The sequence below is a fragment of the Augochlora pura genome, chromosome 8 (genome assembly GCF_028453695.1).
Source record: "Augochlora pura isolate Apur16 chromosome 8, APUR_v2.2.1, whole genome shotgun sequence".
Taxonomy (NCBI): domain Eukaryota; kingdom Metazoa; phylum Arthropoda; class Insecta; order Hymenoptera; family Halictidae; genus Augochlora; species Augochlora pura.
Window position 1 is genome coordinate 10130145 of NC_135779.1, and position 20726 is coordinate 10150870.

At 46.7% G+C, this 20726-nt stretch overlaps 1 protein-coding gene across 1 annotated transcript in view; it reads left to right on the top strand.

Annotated features, from left to right (window-relative positions):
• Positions 1 to 20726, top strand: part of Mthl1 (adhesion G-protein coupled receptor methuselah-like 1) — a 239277-nt gene that overhangs the window by 181387 nt on the left and 37164 nt on the right. The window contains exon 5 of the mRNA XM_078189317.1: positions 10173 to 10357. Coding sequence (XP_078045443.1) covers positions 10173 to 10357 — 185 coding nt within the window. The remainder of the gene's footprint in view (positions 1 to 10172; positions 10358 to 20726) is intronic.

A 20726-nucleotide genomic window follows, 5' to 3' on the forward strand; every position in this document is an offset into this window, starting at 1 on the left:
CCGACCCGCGACAAGTATAAATTACCAATTAATTTGTACGCTCGCGAAGCGGGCCCGAAAAATGTCGGCTTACACGGAGGCGCGCCGATAATGAGACCGCTAACGAATCGATAGATTCCAGCCTATAAAGTAGAATCGAACCGAACCGGGAAGATTTATGATAGACCCCCGAGGAACTCTATTCATTTTTGACGAGGAGAAACGAAGTTATTCGAAGGGGCTCGATAATCCCCGCGGACGCAGGCTCGTTGGATAATAATCCAACCGATAACAAAGTGCCGCGCGTCTTTTCGGCTCTCTGTCTACCGCGGCGGCCGCCGCCGCGGAACTTCCCCGTGCGGAGCGTAATGATTTATTTCGAGCCTCTTCGCGGCGCGCGGGATCACTCGCCGCGCTCTCGGTTTGCTCTTATCTTCGGCGACGGGAATTTATGCGCGAACGGATGCGTGCTCGTTAATTAGTTATAACGACCGCGTAACGTTCCGAAAGCGGAAGAAACCTTGTCGCGGAATTGACGTCGGTTAATCAGCGTGTCATGGGAAAGAAAAAGCGGAGAGCCCGCGGAACGTGATCCTGGAAAGAACGAGGAGTCCGGGGGGGGAGAAAGAAAACGAGCGAGTGCTGGACAAAACTGGGAAGGCGCGGTTCGTTACTTTATTACCGGAGACCACCGGCGAACGAGGGTGGTGAATCGTGTAACAATTTTGTCTCTCCGTTCTTAACCTTTTAGATACTACGCGCCGCTATAGTGACTTTCGCGAATGGCTCGTGCTTTACGCAATTGTTTTATTATTTATTAAAGCAAACAATTAAAGTGAAAGTATGTATATACAATATATTAAGGAAAGAATGTATGTTATTAGTACTATATATAGATATCCGGAAAAAATATATATTAAGAGAAAATCGTAATTTAGTTACGAAGAACTTTATTTGCGCAAAATCCTGCCGTACCTAAAAGGTTAAAGCATGTCCAATAGTCGGCGTTAACGCTGTTTATGCTGACTTGGGTGTGAACAATGCAAACGGCAGATTTCGAATTTTCATATATTCAAGGGTATGTTGTAGTTCAATTTTGCAAAACTGTTGTTTAAACTTGTTGTCATATTAATTTAAAGGCACTATCTCATGGTATTATTTAGTCCTTCGGTTATAAAGTGAAATAAACGGAATAAATTGAGTTTATACGAGGTGCCAGAGCATCTTGTAAAATGCATCGGTAAACAAATTTCTCTATTGCTTTTGAAACGTCTTCTGATGCATAATACATTAAATATCATTATATCTATGCTACTTATTCTCATTTTAACACAACTGAATGTTTTCGTACGAAGATTTTAAGCTTACCTATTTATTAACCCATTCGCTGCCAAGCCTAAATTATATGAAGTCATTCCCATTGCCATTTATATTTTATCATTTTCTATAAAAAATAAAGTATTATTTTTGTAAAAAAATTTATTTGTAGTATTTTTTCAAGTTTTTTACATATTTATATTTATGTTTGTGGCCAGAAAAAATTTGCTAATTCAAAAGCCTGCATGTTATAATATATTTAAAGTAGGACGAGTATACTCGTCCTGGCAATGCGTGACACCCTGCCAAAGACGAGTATACTCGTCCTTGGCAGCGAATGGGTTAAATATATTAGTATGAAGATGAGATATTTTCTAAATAATAATAATGGAATGTTATGTTTACTACCTCTTGTACCTGATGCATCCTGAAACATATCGGTGAATATAATGAAAAAGAAGCGACGCAGTTTCCAGTGGATTCGGACGGTTCAGATTCTTCAGCGTGGTTTCTTTGATACCCACGGCTTAATGGGACACTGTTCGCGGTCCGCTCGCATTAGGAGCTCGTACCGGAGATCGGGGCAGTAGCCGCGTGCCGGACGTTTTATCGCGGAAACCGGGATTCCTTTTTTCCTTGTACACACGCGAGCGAGAACCGCCGCGCGGAGCCGAGCCGAGCGGCGGCGAGCCGGCGAGATACATAATATCTTCTCTGTCCATCTCGCCGGCCCCGTAATGACCTATCCTTCCCGTTCCGTATTCTCTGCGAGGCCGCGGCGCGATACCGTCTGCTAGAGCAGTACCTCTAACTGGCACTGCCACTAATTGCCGTCCGTATAATTACCATATCGGGCAGATAAATATAGGGCTCTTACCTTCTGGCTGCGAGACAGTCGGCGCGGCGTTGCGCTCGCCGCGTGCGCTTGAAAGATACAAGACCCACAGACAGAAGAACCAAAGGGGTGGCGGCTCTGTAATTTACGCATTTTTATCCGGCGACGACGGCCCGTCGACACCGCCGCTTCACTACGCAATATCCCCTCGCGTCTTACCTTGCCGATCCAACCCCCCACCCCCTTTATTCGCGACAGAAACGTTTCAGTGTCGCGGCTCTCTTCACCCCCGGACAATTTAGCAGCGAAACCATCATCCTAGCTGTTTGCCCGATGCAACGAGAGATCGATGTAGCAGCTAAGTAATTGCAATCTCCCTAAGTGGATCGGGACAATTTTCTAAAAAAGAAATACAGGAACAAGATGACAATTCCTTTTTATAATTTTTGCAAATTTCTTGTATCGTGACATACTAATTTAATATACTGATAAAGTAGAATGTACTTTAATTAAAATTTGTTTAAAGGAAGGGATGTTTCTTGGTATTTCTTCCCTGAAAACAATTGAGTTGGTCGGAACATTTCTCGCGTCGTTACAAAATTGAATTAAACTGCAGATCGAACAATTAAATCTCTACGCAAAATCGTTAATCGCAGCCTAGCGGACTTAAAATATCTGTTTCTTTCCATTAATAATTTTATCCGATTATATCGGAATGTATACGCGCTCGTGTGTACACGTATAAATTACCGGAACGTAGATACGCTTTTAATCTCTCCTCTGTCGCGAACCCATAAAATCCGCGTTTTAGCAACAATTACCCGAGTACACGGGATGTTTCAAATAACCATGAACCCGCGCCGCACGCAAGATTGTACACGTAAACGCGATGTTTATATTCAATTACAGCATAATAACGCGATCATAAAAACATCCGCGCGTATCCAAGATGGCCGACGCCGACGCGATTTCAAAAAGATAGAAAACCCCGGCGTCGCGGCCGCGTCGGGCACGCACCGCCGAAAACAATGATGCCCGAATAAAATTTCGATCGGTTTCCCTTCGGCCATTATTATTTCCGTGCAAACACGCGAAAAACAGATATTTCCGCGGCGCACACACATTTCATCCGGGCCCGCGATATTCGAGGCCGCGCGAAACAAACCGGGGAATATCCCTTGTAAATCGAGAGGCGGCCGAACGCGCGATTGTATCGAGAGTTATTTGCGTTGCCGTGTAACCCTTTTTTTTTTATTTATCGCCGTTCTTCGCCGGCTAGAATTTATTTTCGCGTTATTGTCGCGACGCGAATGGTGGGGTCGACTGCGAGGGTTAAACGTCTGGCATGCATTATTTTCCTCGCGGGGGTGGGGGAGGAGGAGAAACGCGGCCGTACAATTAAAAGAAGCTATTTGGACGGGTCCTTTGTCAGTGTTTAAGCCGGCTCTCGCAGGTTCCTTGCAAGGGCTACACGATAATGAAGCGCGTGTATCCCGTCGGAGGCGGCGCGGCAGCCACCGAATGGAAAACCCTTCACGGGGAATCCATTATTACAAAAATAACCTTTATCTCTTCCGTGCTCCGACAATGGGTTATATTTCCGGCGAGCTGGAACGGGGAAGGCTGCGCGAGAGAGATGAGGCGAAGACAGAGAGGGGAAGAGAGAAAAAGAGAGAGAGAGAAAGAGGCAGTGAGAGGGAGAGAGAAGAAGAGGATGCGAAAGAAGAGAGCAGCACGTTCCGCGTAATCCTCTTTGTCACGGAAGACGTCGTCGTCGTTCGCAAATTGCCTGGCTGCGTCGGGCGGCCGACGCCGATACCGGAGTATCGCCGGGCGTTTTCTGCGGCGCATGGGAAACAGGGCCCATAAAAATATTCGCGATACGCGGCGAACAAAAGAAGCGGCTGCTTCTGCGTGATGCACGCACGCGCGCCCGTGGTCACGGTAACGGCTCCCTAATTTTCTGCGGCCGTAATATTTAATGCGCTCCCCCATGATCCCTGGCAGCGGCTCGCCAGCTCCCTCTCTCTCTCTCTCTCTCTCTCTCTCTTTTGCTCTCTCCAGCTCCATTTTCGGCGAACGAAACGGCGGGAGGGCGGAAAATTATTGTGGCGCCGCGCCGACGACGGAGCGAGACGCGAAACCACGCGCCCCGGCGCTGCGTGGCACGTCTCCGCGCACAGTGGTACAGATGCCCCCGAAATCACGGCCAACGTACAAGGCATCGACGAATGTCATTCGAAAATTTCTATGCAAAACTTTTCATACTAGCTAATTACCGGACTACTGATTTTTATGCGAAGTAAACATTGTTCGAGCCCACAATTTTGCAATAAACGTATTCCATTTCTTCTTAGAATATTAATCTGCAATTCATCGTTTCAGAAATGTAATAATTAGCAATGTTTGATATGTCAGCGATAAGAAATGCTGTACTTGCCACCAGGAATAATATTCATTTTGCAGAATTGGAAATATTGGGTTGTTCGGAAAGTAATTTCGTTTTTCCCAAGAAAAGACTTAATTTTTTCACAGCCAACTTCACGCTCAAGCTGCATAATCATTATACAATTGGACGACTGATGTAGTAAGTCTTGTTTGCTAAAAATTTTGTTCGATTCTTTACAATAAATTTTGTTTAGTAATCTATTGTGTTTCATTTCCACCAAGAAAAAAACGAAATGACTTTCCGAACGACCTAATAATTGCGCCCACGAAAAGATGCGAGCTTCACATTTTTTCACTTCACGTTGTTGCTCACTTAGTTATAAAAGTAAGGTTCATTTCATTTTTGCCAACCTGTAAAAGCCTAATTAGAGTATCCAATCCATAAGTTAAAATCTGCCTACCGACAACTTTGAGTTTAAAGGTTTTGATGATAGTTTCGGTGTACCGTGCGGCGCCCAATCCGCCTCTCGATCCGCTCCGCGAAAGTTTCCTCGGGCCGGCCGTGCGCCAAGTCGGCGACTAATCGTGCGACTCGGCCGCGGTGACGGCTAATTAGCACTCCCGGAAATGAACCGTGCTGCCAGGAATATATTAATCTCGTGGCCCCTCGCTCCGGCCTCGTCCTTTTCGGCGGAGACGTCGTCGCGAGAGGACCGGCGCGTTGCGTCGCGACGCCGAACTCTCGCTCTCTCTCTCTCTCCGCCCTGGTCCGGCGGTTTACGAGCCGAGTAAATCGTGGCCCGGTGATTAGGGAAATGATCGCGACGGCAATTAGACAAAGAACGCCCCGGTGCCCGGTGACGTACTCCGGTGTCTTCCTGGCTTTCTGAGATACGGCCGCGCTCGCTGCGAAATTGTGGCCGAGATTATGGTATCAACGGCACGGAGTAATCGAGTCGCGAGATAGCCGATCGAGGAGAGCTCTACCGCTGCACGGGATCTGGATGGCGAACTAGCGAGGGCTCTGAACGTACCTGGACGGTTCCATTAGCGTCCCTTCGTTATCTAGTCGTTAATCTTCGCGAGGATTTTCACGAGTTCGTGGTAGTCCTGGATGGATCCAATTAAATCCTTAGCTAGCGATTTATTTTACATACTTCGAAACTGAGATTTTCCACGGTTCGCTGTTTCTGTTAAAGCCTTCCATTCGCGGAAAAATCGAAATGTTTATTACTCTAGATTAGAATTTATCCATTTGCTCTATTTCGATTGCGTAAGCTTTGGTAAAAATGGAACCGCGGGTCTAGCCCTGTCGTATATTGATCCGCGTAGTAACCTACTCAAAGTTTTAGTTATTAATAATAAAGTATTTTAATGGGTGCTATATATTTTATTTTTATTGAGCATATTAAATCCTTGCAGATTTATTTAGATATAGTTTACGAACATGGTAAGGAAATATATTTGTACAAGAGGGTTTAATTACAGGAAATACTATTGAAACTGTGAATGGTTATTATCCTCGTAATTACAAGAACATTTTTAAGAAATCGTTTCCCAGAAATGCACTTCCGCGCACCAACAATTGGACTAGCTTAACAGAGAGCAGATTAGTACGACCGACCGGGAGTAATCGAGTCGCGAGATAACAGATCGAGGAGCACTTAGCCAGCAAAGATCAGAACACCGAGCTAGCGACGGGTCTAAACTAGCCTTCCAATGAACAAGTTAATTTAAACTCTTGTTACTACGCTGCGTGCTATTAATGCAGTTCAAACCGTTTCGATTTCACGCCAGAAGTACTATCTTTCGTCGCACCCTCGTAGGTTCCATGCAATCTATCCGAGGCTGGCTGAATCATCCCCCGGAACGTTTCTTTTTATGATTCCCGGTTTGTCCGACGGTGCCGCGAGACGCCTCGCCCCCGGGTCCGGCATCAATTTTCACTTTTTGACAACAGCCATGCTCGACGTTCGCCATATCCGCAGTAACGTCGCTCCAGATAGGGTGCGATTTACGAGCGGCAGCGACCCTCCGCGCGCAGTAAAGCCGTCGCTGGTGCCCGCCGCGCCGCGCCGCGCCGTCACGGCACCCCGTGCTCTCTGTTGTTATAGCGACGTTAAACTAGCCAGACAATCGCGTAGCTTTACGATTCCGGCAGTCATTGGTCGCCACGACCGGGGTCCAAATATAATGAATCCGAAGTCTCGTTAATAATCCCGGGCCGATAAATCCGCGACCGGATCAGGACTGACCCTATTATCCGCGGCTTTGCCCGTCGCCCGCCCTATCACGGCAGTTGCGAACTCTTCGCGTCCGCTCGCAATTAACGTGATTCCGTTTCCCTTTTACAGAAATATGATCCCGCCGCCCCCTGTCCACGCGTTACCGTGAAAAGGAGACGCCTAATTGGTGACAAAAATATTAAACTCTCGTTTCGACGTTTCGCTCAAAGGTTATAATGCGAATTATAATGGTGGGTTTTCAGGAATGATGGGAGAATGAAAGGAAAGAGGGCGTTCCGTTTTAGGTCGCCTTGAGGACTCGTCAATGGCTTTTTAATGAACTCTGTCTTAGCGCTGTCCATTATTTGAGCTGTCTTCCTTCCTCTGTCAGAGACTTCTCGGTTGATCTAAATTCGAAAATTTTATGACTAATTATTTAATAAGACTGGTCTAAATGACGTGAATTTTTCTGTAAATGTTAGAAGGACTAGTTCACTGAACAATGACTAAAATACCTTCGTTACATTGTAATGCTACTTGGAATTAAGAAACCGCCATTTTCTCACCTTTTTATTACACTCTCCTTATTCCAAATAATAATCAGACCTAAAAAGGAAAATATTGTATTTAAAGAAAAATCCAAGTCATTTACACTAGTTTTAAAAGTGTCATGTCATTTAAAAAGTTTTCACTTGCTGCCCACTGTATCCATATATCTAAACTAACAAAAAGAATTTGCTCACCTAGTGGTTTAACCATCTTAGTGAAAAACTGCCTCATACTTATACCTTTGTTATTTATGCAATTTCCAGTGAATATAGAAAAATTGGCATCACTGTTTCATTCTCAATTTCGTCCTTAATACACTGCTTCTCGAATTACGTAAATACTGCTTTTCATTTGGCTTTTACGAGCCTTTTTCCAAACCCTAGTAAAACCGTGAGATTCGGCTTTTTCGACCGACACTAAGAGGGTTAGGCTATATCTTCATATCATCACGATTAATCTGTATATTTTCATAACCGTATTTCCATAATAATATATAAAATACATAACCGTATTTCACGATATCTATATTTCGTCGACAACTTCTACATATCTGCGCTCTGTTCGTCAATCGCAGGGCTATAAGCGATTCACTGGGACGGCGGTACAGCACGCAGAACGAGCTGCGGCGCCGGTACAGCGAATGTCGCGGATCTCGTCCGCGGCAATTAACTCGCGGCCAGGTTTCCCCGTGTTCCTCGCGTTTATTGTTCGTCACGGTTAATTAGGTCGTTACTCGCGGCGAATTCGCCGGAGACAGTGCCCCGACAACGCAGCCGCAGACACGCAAACGACCGTCATTCCGCGCCGCGTCGGCGTCTGATCCCGACGTCATTTTTATCGCGCCCCGTCATCCGAGGGGCTCCGTTTTTCGGGCTGGAAGCCGGCCAGCCAGCCCCGCACGCCGATCCTCCTTATTGCCGATTCATTCGCGTTCGGGGCGCGGCATTTGCATCGGTGAGGGACGGCGACGTGTAACTTCCTCGGGAGCACGGTTATTGTTCGTCCGATTGTCACTTAGGAAGCGGCGGGCGAAAATAGAGCAACGATCGCCGTGTCGCCTCGCCTCTCTCGGCCCACCTCCCGAAGTTGAAACACGAGAGAGAAAGAGAGAAAGAGAGAAAGAGAGAGAGAGAGAGAGAGAGAGAGAGACTGGGCACACAGCACCCCCTGCGAGTTGCATAATAACGCTCCGGGAGAGCCGGTGTTCGGTGCCGATGCTAATAGTCGGGAAACTTTCCGGAGGAACTGCGCGCGTTCCGCTCGGTCAGGCCTTTTAAAAAAGGCCCGGGTGTTCGACGGTGTCCGTGGAATGCCCGGCATGCATTAATTGCGTCCAAGGTAATTGTTTCGCTCGTCACAACGACGGCGAGAGAGAGAGCCACGCTCTGGCGTCGATGGCTTTGCACCTTTTCCTTCGCTCGCCTAGCCTCGTCTCGTCTCTCCTAACCTCGGCTCGGCTCGGCTAGTCTCGCGCTCGAGAACCCACGTTAATTGCCGACGTTTCCTCTACGATTTCCGCGAAACACGAGGACCGTGCGGAAACTCGGAGCATCGTGTGCGCAGCCGTGTATAGGCGTGTGCAGGCATGTGCAGAGAATTCTTTGGAGTACATTTAGCGAGATATGTTGCAGCGTGCTTCACCGCTGCCCCGTGCACTACCGAAATACATACGTTGAATCCGTTCCCTGTGTTCGCCGGGGAATTATTTTTGAAACGAATGCGTAGAGGTGTATCGATTAACGTGCACGAATCCGAAAACATTCGCATTAATTCTTGCACAGGCAACTGGGTTACCGGGGGTCCCCTTTGTACAAAATGATACTTTTATTTAACAATTTGCTGTTTCACATTGGTCAGAATGTTATTTGTGGACTGCGGATTCTATACAATTTTTGGCAATTAAATCAAGTGAATTGCTGTTGTATTATCTACGAGAAATACCTGCAAACATATGTTTGCGAAAATTGCTGAATAAAGCTCAGAATGTTGTATGCATCGACGATAGCACAGTTGTGAAGAATGCTGTTATATTATTTTCAACCTGGTAGATCTATTAAAAATTTACATTGATTTTTATTTTATTTTAATTTGTTGGAATTGAGATAGCAATTCTATCGTTATTGTCCTGTACTATCTTGAAAATGATCAACCCCTTGCCGTATCATTATCTACCCAATTAGAACGTTCTCAATTGTAATAATTTTTTTCGAAAAAGAAGCAAAATTATATCTATTGCCTACATTTAGTGAAATGTTTCGACCCTGTCGACAATTAGTAGCAAACATTTCTGTCACCGGTCGTATTCGTCGAAGTACAGCAAAAGGTTAATTGCACCCTCGACATTGCCGGCTGAAAAATCTTGCAGCTCGAAGGTCCAAGTGCAACGGCGAAAGCGCCCGGCAAACCTGTAAATTTCCGGTTTCGTGAAAATTGTAACGTTTCGAACGAGCATCTCCATGCCAAGCCGGAGGGAAATACGGTCGCGTAGTTGGGAACGCGCGGCGTGTAATCGTTCTCGGGCTCGAGACCCGAGGTAATTCACGAGATGTCTAGAACCGCTAATTGCGTTCACGAGGGTTAATTGAAACGAAAAGCGTCGCGGTCGCCGGTCCTGATTACGCAAAACGGCCGGCCATCGATCTCGAAGGAGCGCCGCGTTCCGCAGCGTTGGAACTTTTATTCCCGGTTCTAATGGAACTCCCATAGAAACTCGGCTGCGGGATCGCCGGGGTGTTTTATTGTTCGCATTCCAGGGCAGCGTTTAAGTGCGCCCCGAACGATCGCCTGTGTTTCGCTGTGAGCGCGAGCGCGCGCGCGCGCGTGGCTCCGTTTCTTTCCAGCGCGTCGATCTGACCGGTCGTTCTCCTTTTTGTTCGCAGGGATCTGAGACCAGCCAGCTTGGAGAAGGGCCAAGAGGCCCTCAGACTGCGAGTGTACACCATCTACGCGTGGGGTGGGCCGCTCTTGGTCGCCGGCGTCGCCGCCCTCCTGGACCATCTTCCGCCCCAGCCACAGTACACGTTCCTCCGGCCGCGATTCGGCGAGAAACACTGCTGGTTCTACGGTGAGTTCCCTTTTTCCATGAGATCTTCTCGGCGGAACACGCCGCGAACCTTTGAGCCTCGTCGCGGAAAAGTTTACTCCTCGGACGAGGGGGCGGCAGCAGTCTCGAGGAGGCGAGACTCTTTAATCAGAGCGACGACGTCGACCGATTCGGTCAGCGGCTAAATACCAGCCGCGAATATTACCAACCCTCTTACCTGCGCTGTAATACGCCGTCGTATTTTTACAAGGATATATTTCGATTATTTCTCGTTAACGTTTTATCCGCCGGCAATTTTCCAACAATTTCTTTTTTCAAATTCGAAACCTCGCAGCAGCCTCGTTAGTATTATTAATTACTCCGCCGCTCGAAATCGCGCGAGCTCGTTTTTATCGCGAACGTACGAAAGCCGCGGTCGACTCGTTGCAAATCAAATTTTTGCGGCACTGTTTGCTTAACGCGCGCACGCTTTGCTCCCGGAACGAGTTCGACTGTGCAAAGAGTAACATTGGCCGCGCACGAACGTACAACCCCTCCTGTTAAGGGTTGACCCTCTGGCAACGGATGCGGGTCGTTTTGTTCCCCGTTGTATCTGTTACGGTATTTATTTGCTAACAACATTTGTATGCAACAGTCTTGTAATGTTTTATTTCTTTATTTGCTCGAGCACGCTGGATTACACGCGTATTTAGTCTCGTGCAAACAAGCGGCGCGCAGAGAACGGTGCGCGTGGTATCGATGCTGTGGAAACGCAAACAGGTTAACAAATCGCCTGGATCGAAAAAACGATAACGGTGGAGATTAAATTGAACGGGAATATTAGTATTTTCATAATTGACTTCGTAAAAATTGCGGCGGAGAGAAAAACTCTGTATCGGTACCCTTAAATTTCGAGGTGAGGGAGAGTTTTTATTTTCATAATTATTTCATTGTAATCGAATGGAGAATAATTGTGTATTGTTACCCTAAAATTTCGAGGCGAGGGGAAATCCTAGTTTCCAGAATTTACTTTATAATAACTACAATGGAGGAAAACTGTGTGTCGTTACCCTAAAATGTCGGACCCAAGAGAATTCTTATTTTCACGATGAATTTCGTAAAAGCTTGTAGCGTTGCAACCATTCGAGAAATGCGATCGGATCGAAGATCGCGAGACGATCGCACGACCAAGGAAATATTTGCCGGCGCGAAAATGGATCTCGGAGCGGAAAGAGGTTGTCAAGGTAATTAATCCTCGGTCGTGCGGTACGAGCGCCGCGAATTAATTCGATCGCGTCACACGCGACTTATCAGTGAATTAATTTCCCGGCGGTTGTCGGACCGCGGATCTCTGGTGTTCCGTTGTTAGAACGACACTCGGGGGCCGGGACTTGCTGACATTAGTAACGGATCAGTTCCACAGACGGTAATGGAGCCTATTACCGAAAGTAATACACGCCGGCAGGAGTACGGTTAACACGTAATTCCCTGTGATCCGATTATTCCGCTAATTAATAGGACTGGCCAGTCGTGTACGGGGCGCTGATTAAATCGGTTTCGTTAACCGATCGATCAACGCTGGCAAGAGGTGGGGCGGGGCGGGGCGGGGGGCGAGGACGCGCCGTGGATTAATTGCTAAATCGAGGCCCTGGGTCGCCCCTTCGCCGATAGATTTTTGGCAAGAAAATCATTTCGAAGGATCTGCTCGATGACCCTGGAAATTTAAGCTGTTCTAACGCGGGAACGGGGATCGTGCGAAAACGCATAAAATGAGTTTGCTTTAAACGATTCTGCCGTACGGGCCGATTGAATTCGTGTAGAGTTTCATTTGACGGAACATATAAACCGGGCAATGAAGGGGAAGAATTCGCTCTTTGATCTGCTGGCGATAAATGGGTGCTGTTACTTTGCTTCGCCGTGTATCTTCTTTTGATGAAGAAACGGCGATACCATCGGCGATCTCGCGCTTAATGCGTTCGGCGGAACGAAGTGACTGCTCCATAAACTTATGTTTCATTGTATCGTTAAAGCGTTATTGCTTCCTACTGCATTATCATTTAGAGTGCGCACTCTCTGTTGAAATCGCTTTAACATGCACTCGCCGCTGCTTCTCATACTCTTGTATGAAGTGCTTCAATATTTATCGGTAGATGTAATTTCATTTCATTTGTTTACATATACGGGCTCCAGACTTTGCAATGTATCAGAAGTATTAAAAATTGTGCAAAGGATTATACAAAAATTATACTTCATACAAAAATTATACTTCATACAAAAATTATACTTTATACAAAAATTATACGTTACACTAAAATAATTATGGTAAAGATATAAATTAATTAAAATTCTAAAAGTGTACAGAAGAAGTGATTTTATATCTAAAATTTATTTATAGTAATGAAGATTTTATTGAATCGATTTACTAGGCCACAGCTACTTAATTAATTCCATGAAACTCTTGTCACAAAAATAGCGGATTATTGCACAAACTCTTACTTTTATATTCCATTTCCCAAAATCAATTACACGTTTCAAACTTCGACGCGCACGAAGGTCCGCAATCTATTGATCGACTGCCCGCCTCCTTTCGTTGCATCCTCTTCATTATCAATATTAATAACGCGACACGTCGCAAGACACCGTGACACGCCGCATTCCAGCCATAACTCGGAGACCGCGTCGAAGGCGGCGGCACAGAGTGAACCACCCTCGCGAGTGAAAAATTAACCCCGGCAACGCGTCGCTAATGGCGACTGCTGTTCTAAGAGGATTACGCAACCGAAATATCTCGTTACGGCGTGTAGCAGCATCTACATCTTTCGCGGCCGACTCCTATCGGCCCCGTGATTTTTGGTAACGCGCGCACAGGCTTAATCGGTCGCGATAAGAAACAATGGCACGCGCTATCAGCGTCCGCTAGACGGCAGGCGCGGAGAGCAGCAGCCAGTACTTCGCTAAGAGGATTACACCGCTCCCGAAAGATTGTATTTAAGTATGACGCAGGGTGGCCGAATAAGAAGATCGATACCCCCTGAGTACGCTTAATACCTTGAATCCCTAATAATAACCGGCGCGCGCCCTAGCTACCCGGTCGTCCGTGCCGGTGTGTGCGCGCGCGCGCACCTGCACTTACACTGGCGCACACTATGCGAGGATAATAAGGAGCCGAACGGTAATGTCGTGTCTTTATTCGTGGCCGTGGCTCCGGCTACGGTTGCAGGCTATTTAACGAGCAACCCCCGTAATCCACATCCAGTGCACTCCGTAATCCGGCCGGCATACTCTTCCCCACCCTCTCCCAACCTTCTCTCCCCTCTCTTTCTCTCTCTCTCTCTCTTTTCTCTCGTCGATCCCTCTTTCTCCGCCTCTGGCGCGCGTGTATCCGCGCAAATACTCGTTTCAAACAGCAGCAACTACCGCGTCGCGTATTAATTTCCCGCGGTCGCGATATTTATCGACGCTGGCCGAGGGTGGGGAGCCGGCGGGGGCCGAGGAGCACACACCCCCCGCGGCGAATTAATGTTTAGCTTTTATATCCTTTGACAAATATAAACGCCCGCGCAGGTCCCCGCGCACGACTGTGTATTTTCGTTTCGGTTTCCGGCTGACCGGGACGCGACCAGCCTCTCCCTCACTCTCTTTCTCTCTTTATCTACCTATCTATATATATATTTGTCTCTCTTTTTCTCTCGTTCTCACTCTCCCTCCGATTTTCGGCTCTGGTTCCGCTCCGGTACGTACCCCCGTGTTTATTGATCGCCCATCGCGATTTTATTGGTTCCCGGCGCGTGGCGGCCGCCGTTACGCGGATTCCGCGAGCGGATCGAGAGAAGCGGGGGTTGGAAGCTGCGCGGAATTGATTGGAATTCTTACCGCGTTTACGCGGATCCAATCCGGCGATCTTTGGATGAGCGACTGGGTTGGATGCCGGGTGAGCACTGCTTCCCGTTGATTCGACTGGCGCCAGCAGTTTTATTGTTCGATGAAATTTTGTTTTATCGAATTCCCGCGGATTATTAGCAGCACGTACAAGTATCTAGTACATTCGAAATAAATAATTAACACTAGAAAGACGGGAACTTGAAGACGGGAAAATGACTGCTTTTCGGCAATATAGGTATAACACACATATGTATACCGGAAATGAAGGAGGGGAGGGGGCAACAACAATGATTAATAAACGCATTTATATGTTGTAGAAAAAGTCACAAAATTATAAGAAGCTGTGTCATTATTTACATAATTATTTTTCTAATTGAAATTGAAAAGCAGTCAAAATGACTTGCTTAGGCAATCTAGAGTTAAATTAAAAATGCCTCATAGGTAATAATGCGTGCGAGAATATGTTCAAATTGATAATGATTCTTTTGCGTGATTTAAAGGTGCGGGGTTGTTGCACTTGTCGACTCTGTACGAATTTTCGTAGAAATTCTAAATTGGGTAAGGGTTGATTTCTAAGACTTATCGAATGAACTCGTTGATTCAGTTTTGGAAAATTGTTCACGCAGCGTACAAGTAAACGTAAATTATCGAGACGTACAGGGTGTATAAAAAGTACATATCACCGCGAAAGTCTCTTTGACATTGACAATTGAAGTCGGAAAGTCAAATTTATGTTTTAATTGCAACACATAGTACTCATCTGTCTCGTCGAGTAAAGTCTTTCTGCACACCCGTTACATTTCCCAACCTCAACATTTTCATAAATCCAATTCATCTTCAGAAATATGCGTAACATTTTAAACCGTGCAGTGATCAAAAGAATACATCCGCCGCCATTGATTACGGGAGGGTTTCGCAGAGTAGAATCGCGGAGTTTCGCCCCGCCTCCTCTTTTCCGTTCCTTTTACGACCGGTCAAAGGACCCGGGTGACAAAGTGCAGAAGTCGCTGGACCGTCGCGGTTCCTTGTTAAGGGTTCGATAGGAAATGCGTGGAGCGCATCGAGAGACGAGAGACGAGAGACACGGTGTGCAGGTCGCCGTCTGTCCTCGGGTCTCGGGGAGCGTGCAAGGTGTCGGTACGGACGGCAGAGGGTATCACGTAATCGCATTGGAGATCGTAACGAGCGCCGCGGGTTAGACGCGCGGCACTCGAACGCGTCAATCCGTTTGGCCCCGAGCAGAGCCTCTCCTCTCTCTCCCTTTTTCGCGCAAATAAAGCTAAGCCGGACAAAGGGAGGAAGCGTAGCCGGGAAACGCGTAGGAAATAGAGTCGTAGCCGCGCCGCTAAATCAGGATAATGGTGCCCCATGGGAAACGGCGCGTCGCACTATCGCGAGTTGTTACGTCCTGACACAATGCTTTTGCGCGGCGTGGCGCGGCGCGGCGCGGCAGATGAGGGGTGGTTCGGAGGGATAGACAGACGGATAGACAGACGGACGCGGACCTCGGTTCTGCAACGGACGTTACACCCGCGTTCCTCCACCCCTTTTCTCGTCCTCGTTCACGCCCCCGTTCCCGCCGCCCTCTTCGCCGTCTTCTTTTTGGCTGCTCCTCGACCGATCCACCCCCTTCTCACCGGCACTGGGATCAAAACGCGACGGCGATAATTACCGGCGGGTTCAAAGTCACGTAAATACGCGCAGCCCACTAAATTTCGACTCTCAGATGTAATTCCCGAGCCCTCCCGGCAGACTCCGCTTCTTCTCCAGTCCATCCTCCCTCCCTCCCTCCCCAGCGATCTGTCGATTCGCTCCCTTTCCGGCTCCCTCGACACTTCACGTCCACCTCCACTACGTCACGCGGGCACACCCCGTAACAACGTAGGCCGAGACGATGGGGTCGGCAGATAAACCTGGCGCCAGCCAGTCCCAACCCCTCCTACGAGGGAGCCCCAGAAGCCGGGAGGCCGCTATCAACCCCCCTCCCGGCCCCGGGAACTGTGCCCCAACAGAATGCACCGACAGGTAATATGGCCTCCGAGCGAGTAGTTAGGGGCTGAGTAGAATGTACAAACAGGCCGGGACACGGGGAGCGTTTAGAGTAGGGTCGCCTAATATCAGACCCATTACTTAAAAACACCGTGACTGTAGACTGCGAACACTTCTATTACGGTTTAGTACGATATCCGATGTGTTTTCTAGGGAGGTCGGATCGGCGTGTCCTGCAGAAATCGGGCAAATGATCGTGGAACTCGTCGAACTTTCATGGTAATTTTGGGACGAGAAAGGAATAGAGATTTGGTTAGTGGAGCGGGTTACTCCTGGTTGACTTTATATATATATATATATTCCTTAAGAAAAGAAATAAATATAATAAAAAAAGAAATAAATAAGAAAAAGAATTATTTGTTGAGGGATTCTGCATCTTGTTTATTCTCAAATAAAGAAATTTAGTATATTTTACTCTACAAATATAAAGTTGATCGTACCTGAAAACAAACCCTAGGTAATTAGTTAACCCACACCAGCGTTAAGCAAAAACTAATCAGATCGACGAGTGACTATTATAATATAAATATGGTCTAAATATATTATAATATAAATAATTATTAAAACCAGTTTACAACTTTCATCAACTACGAAGTTATAATGGTTAATCATTAACAAGGCCACTTTTTGCCAACCCTGTACCCTAGATATGCAAAAGCAGCCCGAACACCCGAATAACAGATCTTTGGAACGCGATAAAAATCACCGTGAATCTGCAAACGTTCGCAATCATACTTCTTCTAAATTGCTCTTATTTCGGCGTATCCGCGGCTCGATGAAATCCGACCGACCGATACACGATGCCGCACAAAAGAGATCGCCGATGCCATTGAATCATATCTGCCAACGACTACGGGAGATCGATGGGGTCTGGTTGCCGTTGATCGCGCTTCGTACAATGGAAGCAACGGTCTCGCGCCGGGCCACGTTTCTCCGGCCTGGGCTGGAGGATTTCGCGAAACCGGTGGTAGGGGGGAGGGGGGACAGAAAAATTCTAATAGTCGAATGCAAATCAGGATGGTAGAGCGAAAGTGGATGGGGTTCCGATGTTGGCCGCCCTTCGGAGAGCGAAACGGCCTCGAAGAGGGTGAATAAACGGGGACGTAAGAAAACTCATTTACCAGCACATCGAAACGATCCGTGCTCGATGCCTGCGAACCTGGTATTCAGGCCTCCCCTAGTTCCCGGCGTGCACCGGCATTCTGGCGTTCCGGTGTTCCGCCGCGCCCCATAACAACGTAGGCCGAAACGATGGGGTAGAGAGATAAATCTGGTGCCAGCCAGTCCCAACCCCGCAACGCGCTCGAAAACCGGCGGAACTCTGCTGATCCCCCTCCTGCACTCCCCTTCCCTCCTCCCCTCTAAGCCTGCTAACTACCGTGCGGCCCACTAAACTGTACAGTGTACACGTAAACGCACACCGCCGAGCGTTTAAGTAGCAGACAAACCCACCCCACCCCCGACGTTCCTTTGTACGGATACGTGTTATTACCGCACCTGCACGAGCGCCGATCCGCTCGCGCCCTCGTCGCCTAACAAAAACCAGCCGCGGGGCTGTTCCTGCCAGTCGTCGCGCAATTTTCCGTCAGGAAATCGGCCTCGTCGCGCCGTTTCCTGTTCCGCGTGGAAAACCGTGCCGGCATTCAGCGATCCGCGCGACGATTCCACGGGAAATTGCGGCTCAGCGGCGAAGCTGAAGAAACCGGGGGTTAGAAGATCCGCCGCCCCCTCTGGTTATCGGAGATTACCGGCCTCCCGTCGTTGTTCCAGGGGCAGTTTTTTCGCGAGATTGGGCTAAACGATTCGCCGAGCGATAACGCAGTTAGGGCGATCAGACGCGGACGAGATGGGAGATCACGGATCTCTCCGGGACCACTTTTGCGGTTGCGGCGGTGGCGATTCTCGGCGGAGAACGTCTTACCGATTGATTTCTGTACGAGTGATGGACTGTTTGCGTTAAATGTTGGACCGTTGGTGAACTAGAATGATCCCGTTGACGGGCAGTAAAAACAATTCAACGGTAACGGAGACTCGTCTTTAAAGTTGTGATAGAAAAGTATCGGATGTGTTGATGTTCGATAACTATGTTACGAAAATAGATGAGAGAAATATAAAATGGGGATGAGATTAAGAAATTAAAAATGTTGGTGCATGGACTGCAGCTTATTAAAATTATTTAAGCCTGGATAAAATTAGCTTGGCTGCTACGCCTTGCAATCGATGAAGACGATTTTCATTTTACACAAAGACCAGCAGTCTATTAATAACTATTAGGTTACTGGAAAAGTAATTTTGACTTGATGCTTTAATGAATGGATAGGTATAATTTGGAAAAGTGAAATGATTCAAAGAAACTGGGAGTATTAAAGTATTATTTGGAACAGATTCAAATTATTAACAATTTTTATTTTGTGTAAACATACCAGAGTACACTTAATTTCAAACTCATTTCTAATATACAGTTTAGGGGATGATTCTTCTATAGATCAGTCGTCTATGTTACAGTCAGCCGGTTTCGGGTAATATAAAAGGGGAAAAAGATCATCGGTCTCGAAAAAGCTAACAAAGTCGGCGCAATATATTTTTTGACGTTCCGATTCTCTTCTCCCGTATGTCCGTCGGCCAAATATCCGGCATACGGGTTCGAAGGATAAAGGGACGCCAGTGCCTCTGCCGGTCGACTCGTCGTGAGAAGGTTTCACAAATACCAGTAACCCCATTCTTTGTGGCAGCATTTAACCTTATTCTTCTAGATCTATATAGCGTAAGACGAAGGGATCCTCTAAGGAACTGCCAGAAGAAGCTCCAAGGAATAGACTGGAAAAGAAGCCTGTAAATGTCAAGGAAAAATCCTGAGGGACTGCAAACCTAATCCGAGGGATGAGTCCGTCGGCGGGACCAGCGTGAGACGCTGCTCGGGTGTTGAGGGGTGGTTGTAATACTTCACGGAAACGTTTAGAGTGAAATTTCTAGTACCGTTCGGAAAATTGCTCGGTTATCGTTCGCGTTTAATGTTATTTAATGCATGTGGGCTGGTATTTAATTTACGAGAACGAGTCCGCGTTTAGTCGTCGGGCAAAGTTCGTAAAGTACGCTGTCTGAAGATAGCCTAGCACTTTGACAGCCGCGACAGTCATTGTGGCTATATATTCTGTCTTTTCAACTTTATCGAGATCTGAGTAAACATTTTGAAAAAGTAAATCGTGTTGTAGAACTTTCCAATCTTAATTTAATGAAATCAAGTACTTTGATTTAATGGAATTTATGAGATTATTGATTAAATAATCGGTTAAATTGTTGACTATAAGCAGTTAATAAGCAGAAAATAAGCAGTTAAAATGTTGACACTAAAACTACTGTTCTAACTAACTTAAAAAGCAAGTAAAATAACTAAAAAAAGCAAATGCCGCTTTATAAGATTGGCAAGACTGAATTCATTTACAATTATTGTAATTTTTAGTACAATGTGCGTATTGGAGAAGAAATTTACAGAATCATCTGTTTAGGAAGAGTTGCGTAACTAGACTACGGATTTTACACATTTATGGCAAAATTGAGTAAGTATAATATAAAACAGTAGAGACATTAAAGGAATTCTTCAACGTGAATCTATAATTTGTAATCCCTTGAAACGATTAAAGAAATAATGAACTTGCTATTTAGTCTCTATTTCCTGAAAATTTTTATTTTGCACAAATTTCAGCACTCTAATTTATAACGTCAACGATCTCAAAATAAAAAAGCGTAAAACCAGTCATCTTGGATCAACACAGTAAATTCAACGTTGCAGCAAATATTTCAAGAAAAATTTCAACACGATATTTCGATAATAATCCATTTTCTAAACAACGTAAGCTTAAAAATAGAAACATTTTCATAAGTATTCTTTGAACAAAATTTATCAAACTGATCAGAGTTAGATCAAAGGGTGGTTAATTAAAGTCGACCCCCACCGAAAGGTGGGCGCCCAATAATTACCTGAAATAGAACGGTTGTTTTGGAAGAGTTATTCCGTTGGATGATATTTTCGACTGACCTTCCGAAAGCTCCGCAGAGGATAGAGACGAATCGAACGGAGCAGCGTTTCCGCCCAAAGCTTCCTTGTCCAATCGCTCGGAGAGATTCCGCCCCCCGAATTAGCCGAATTCATCTGGATTCTGAATAATTGAATTTTCCGGGCACTTTAGGAACAAGACGCGGATGAATCCCGATGAAAAACGGGGAGAGGCGGGGGGAGTGTCCGGGTCGGAAAAAGAAGCCGGGGACACGTTCCGGCGGGGATGCGGCGCGGCGGTGCGGCGGCAGTTGCCCGCCAGGAGCGGAATATTCAACTAACGTTCGCATATATTAGAATGGTAAATCTCCGGGACTATCCTCCGTATCTATGCAATCTCATGCCCCTGGAAGTTCGGCAGAGCCGGAACACCGGAGACCCGAAACGATAGGATTAGAGAGATAACCTGTCCGACTCGACCGTGCG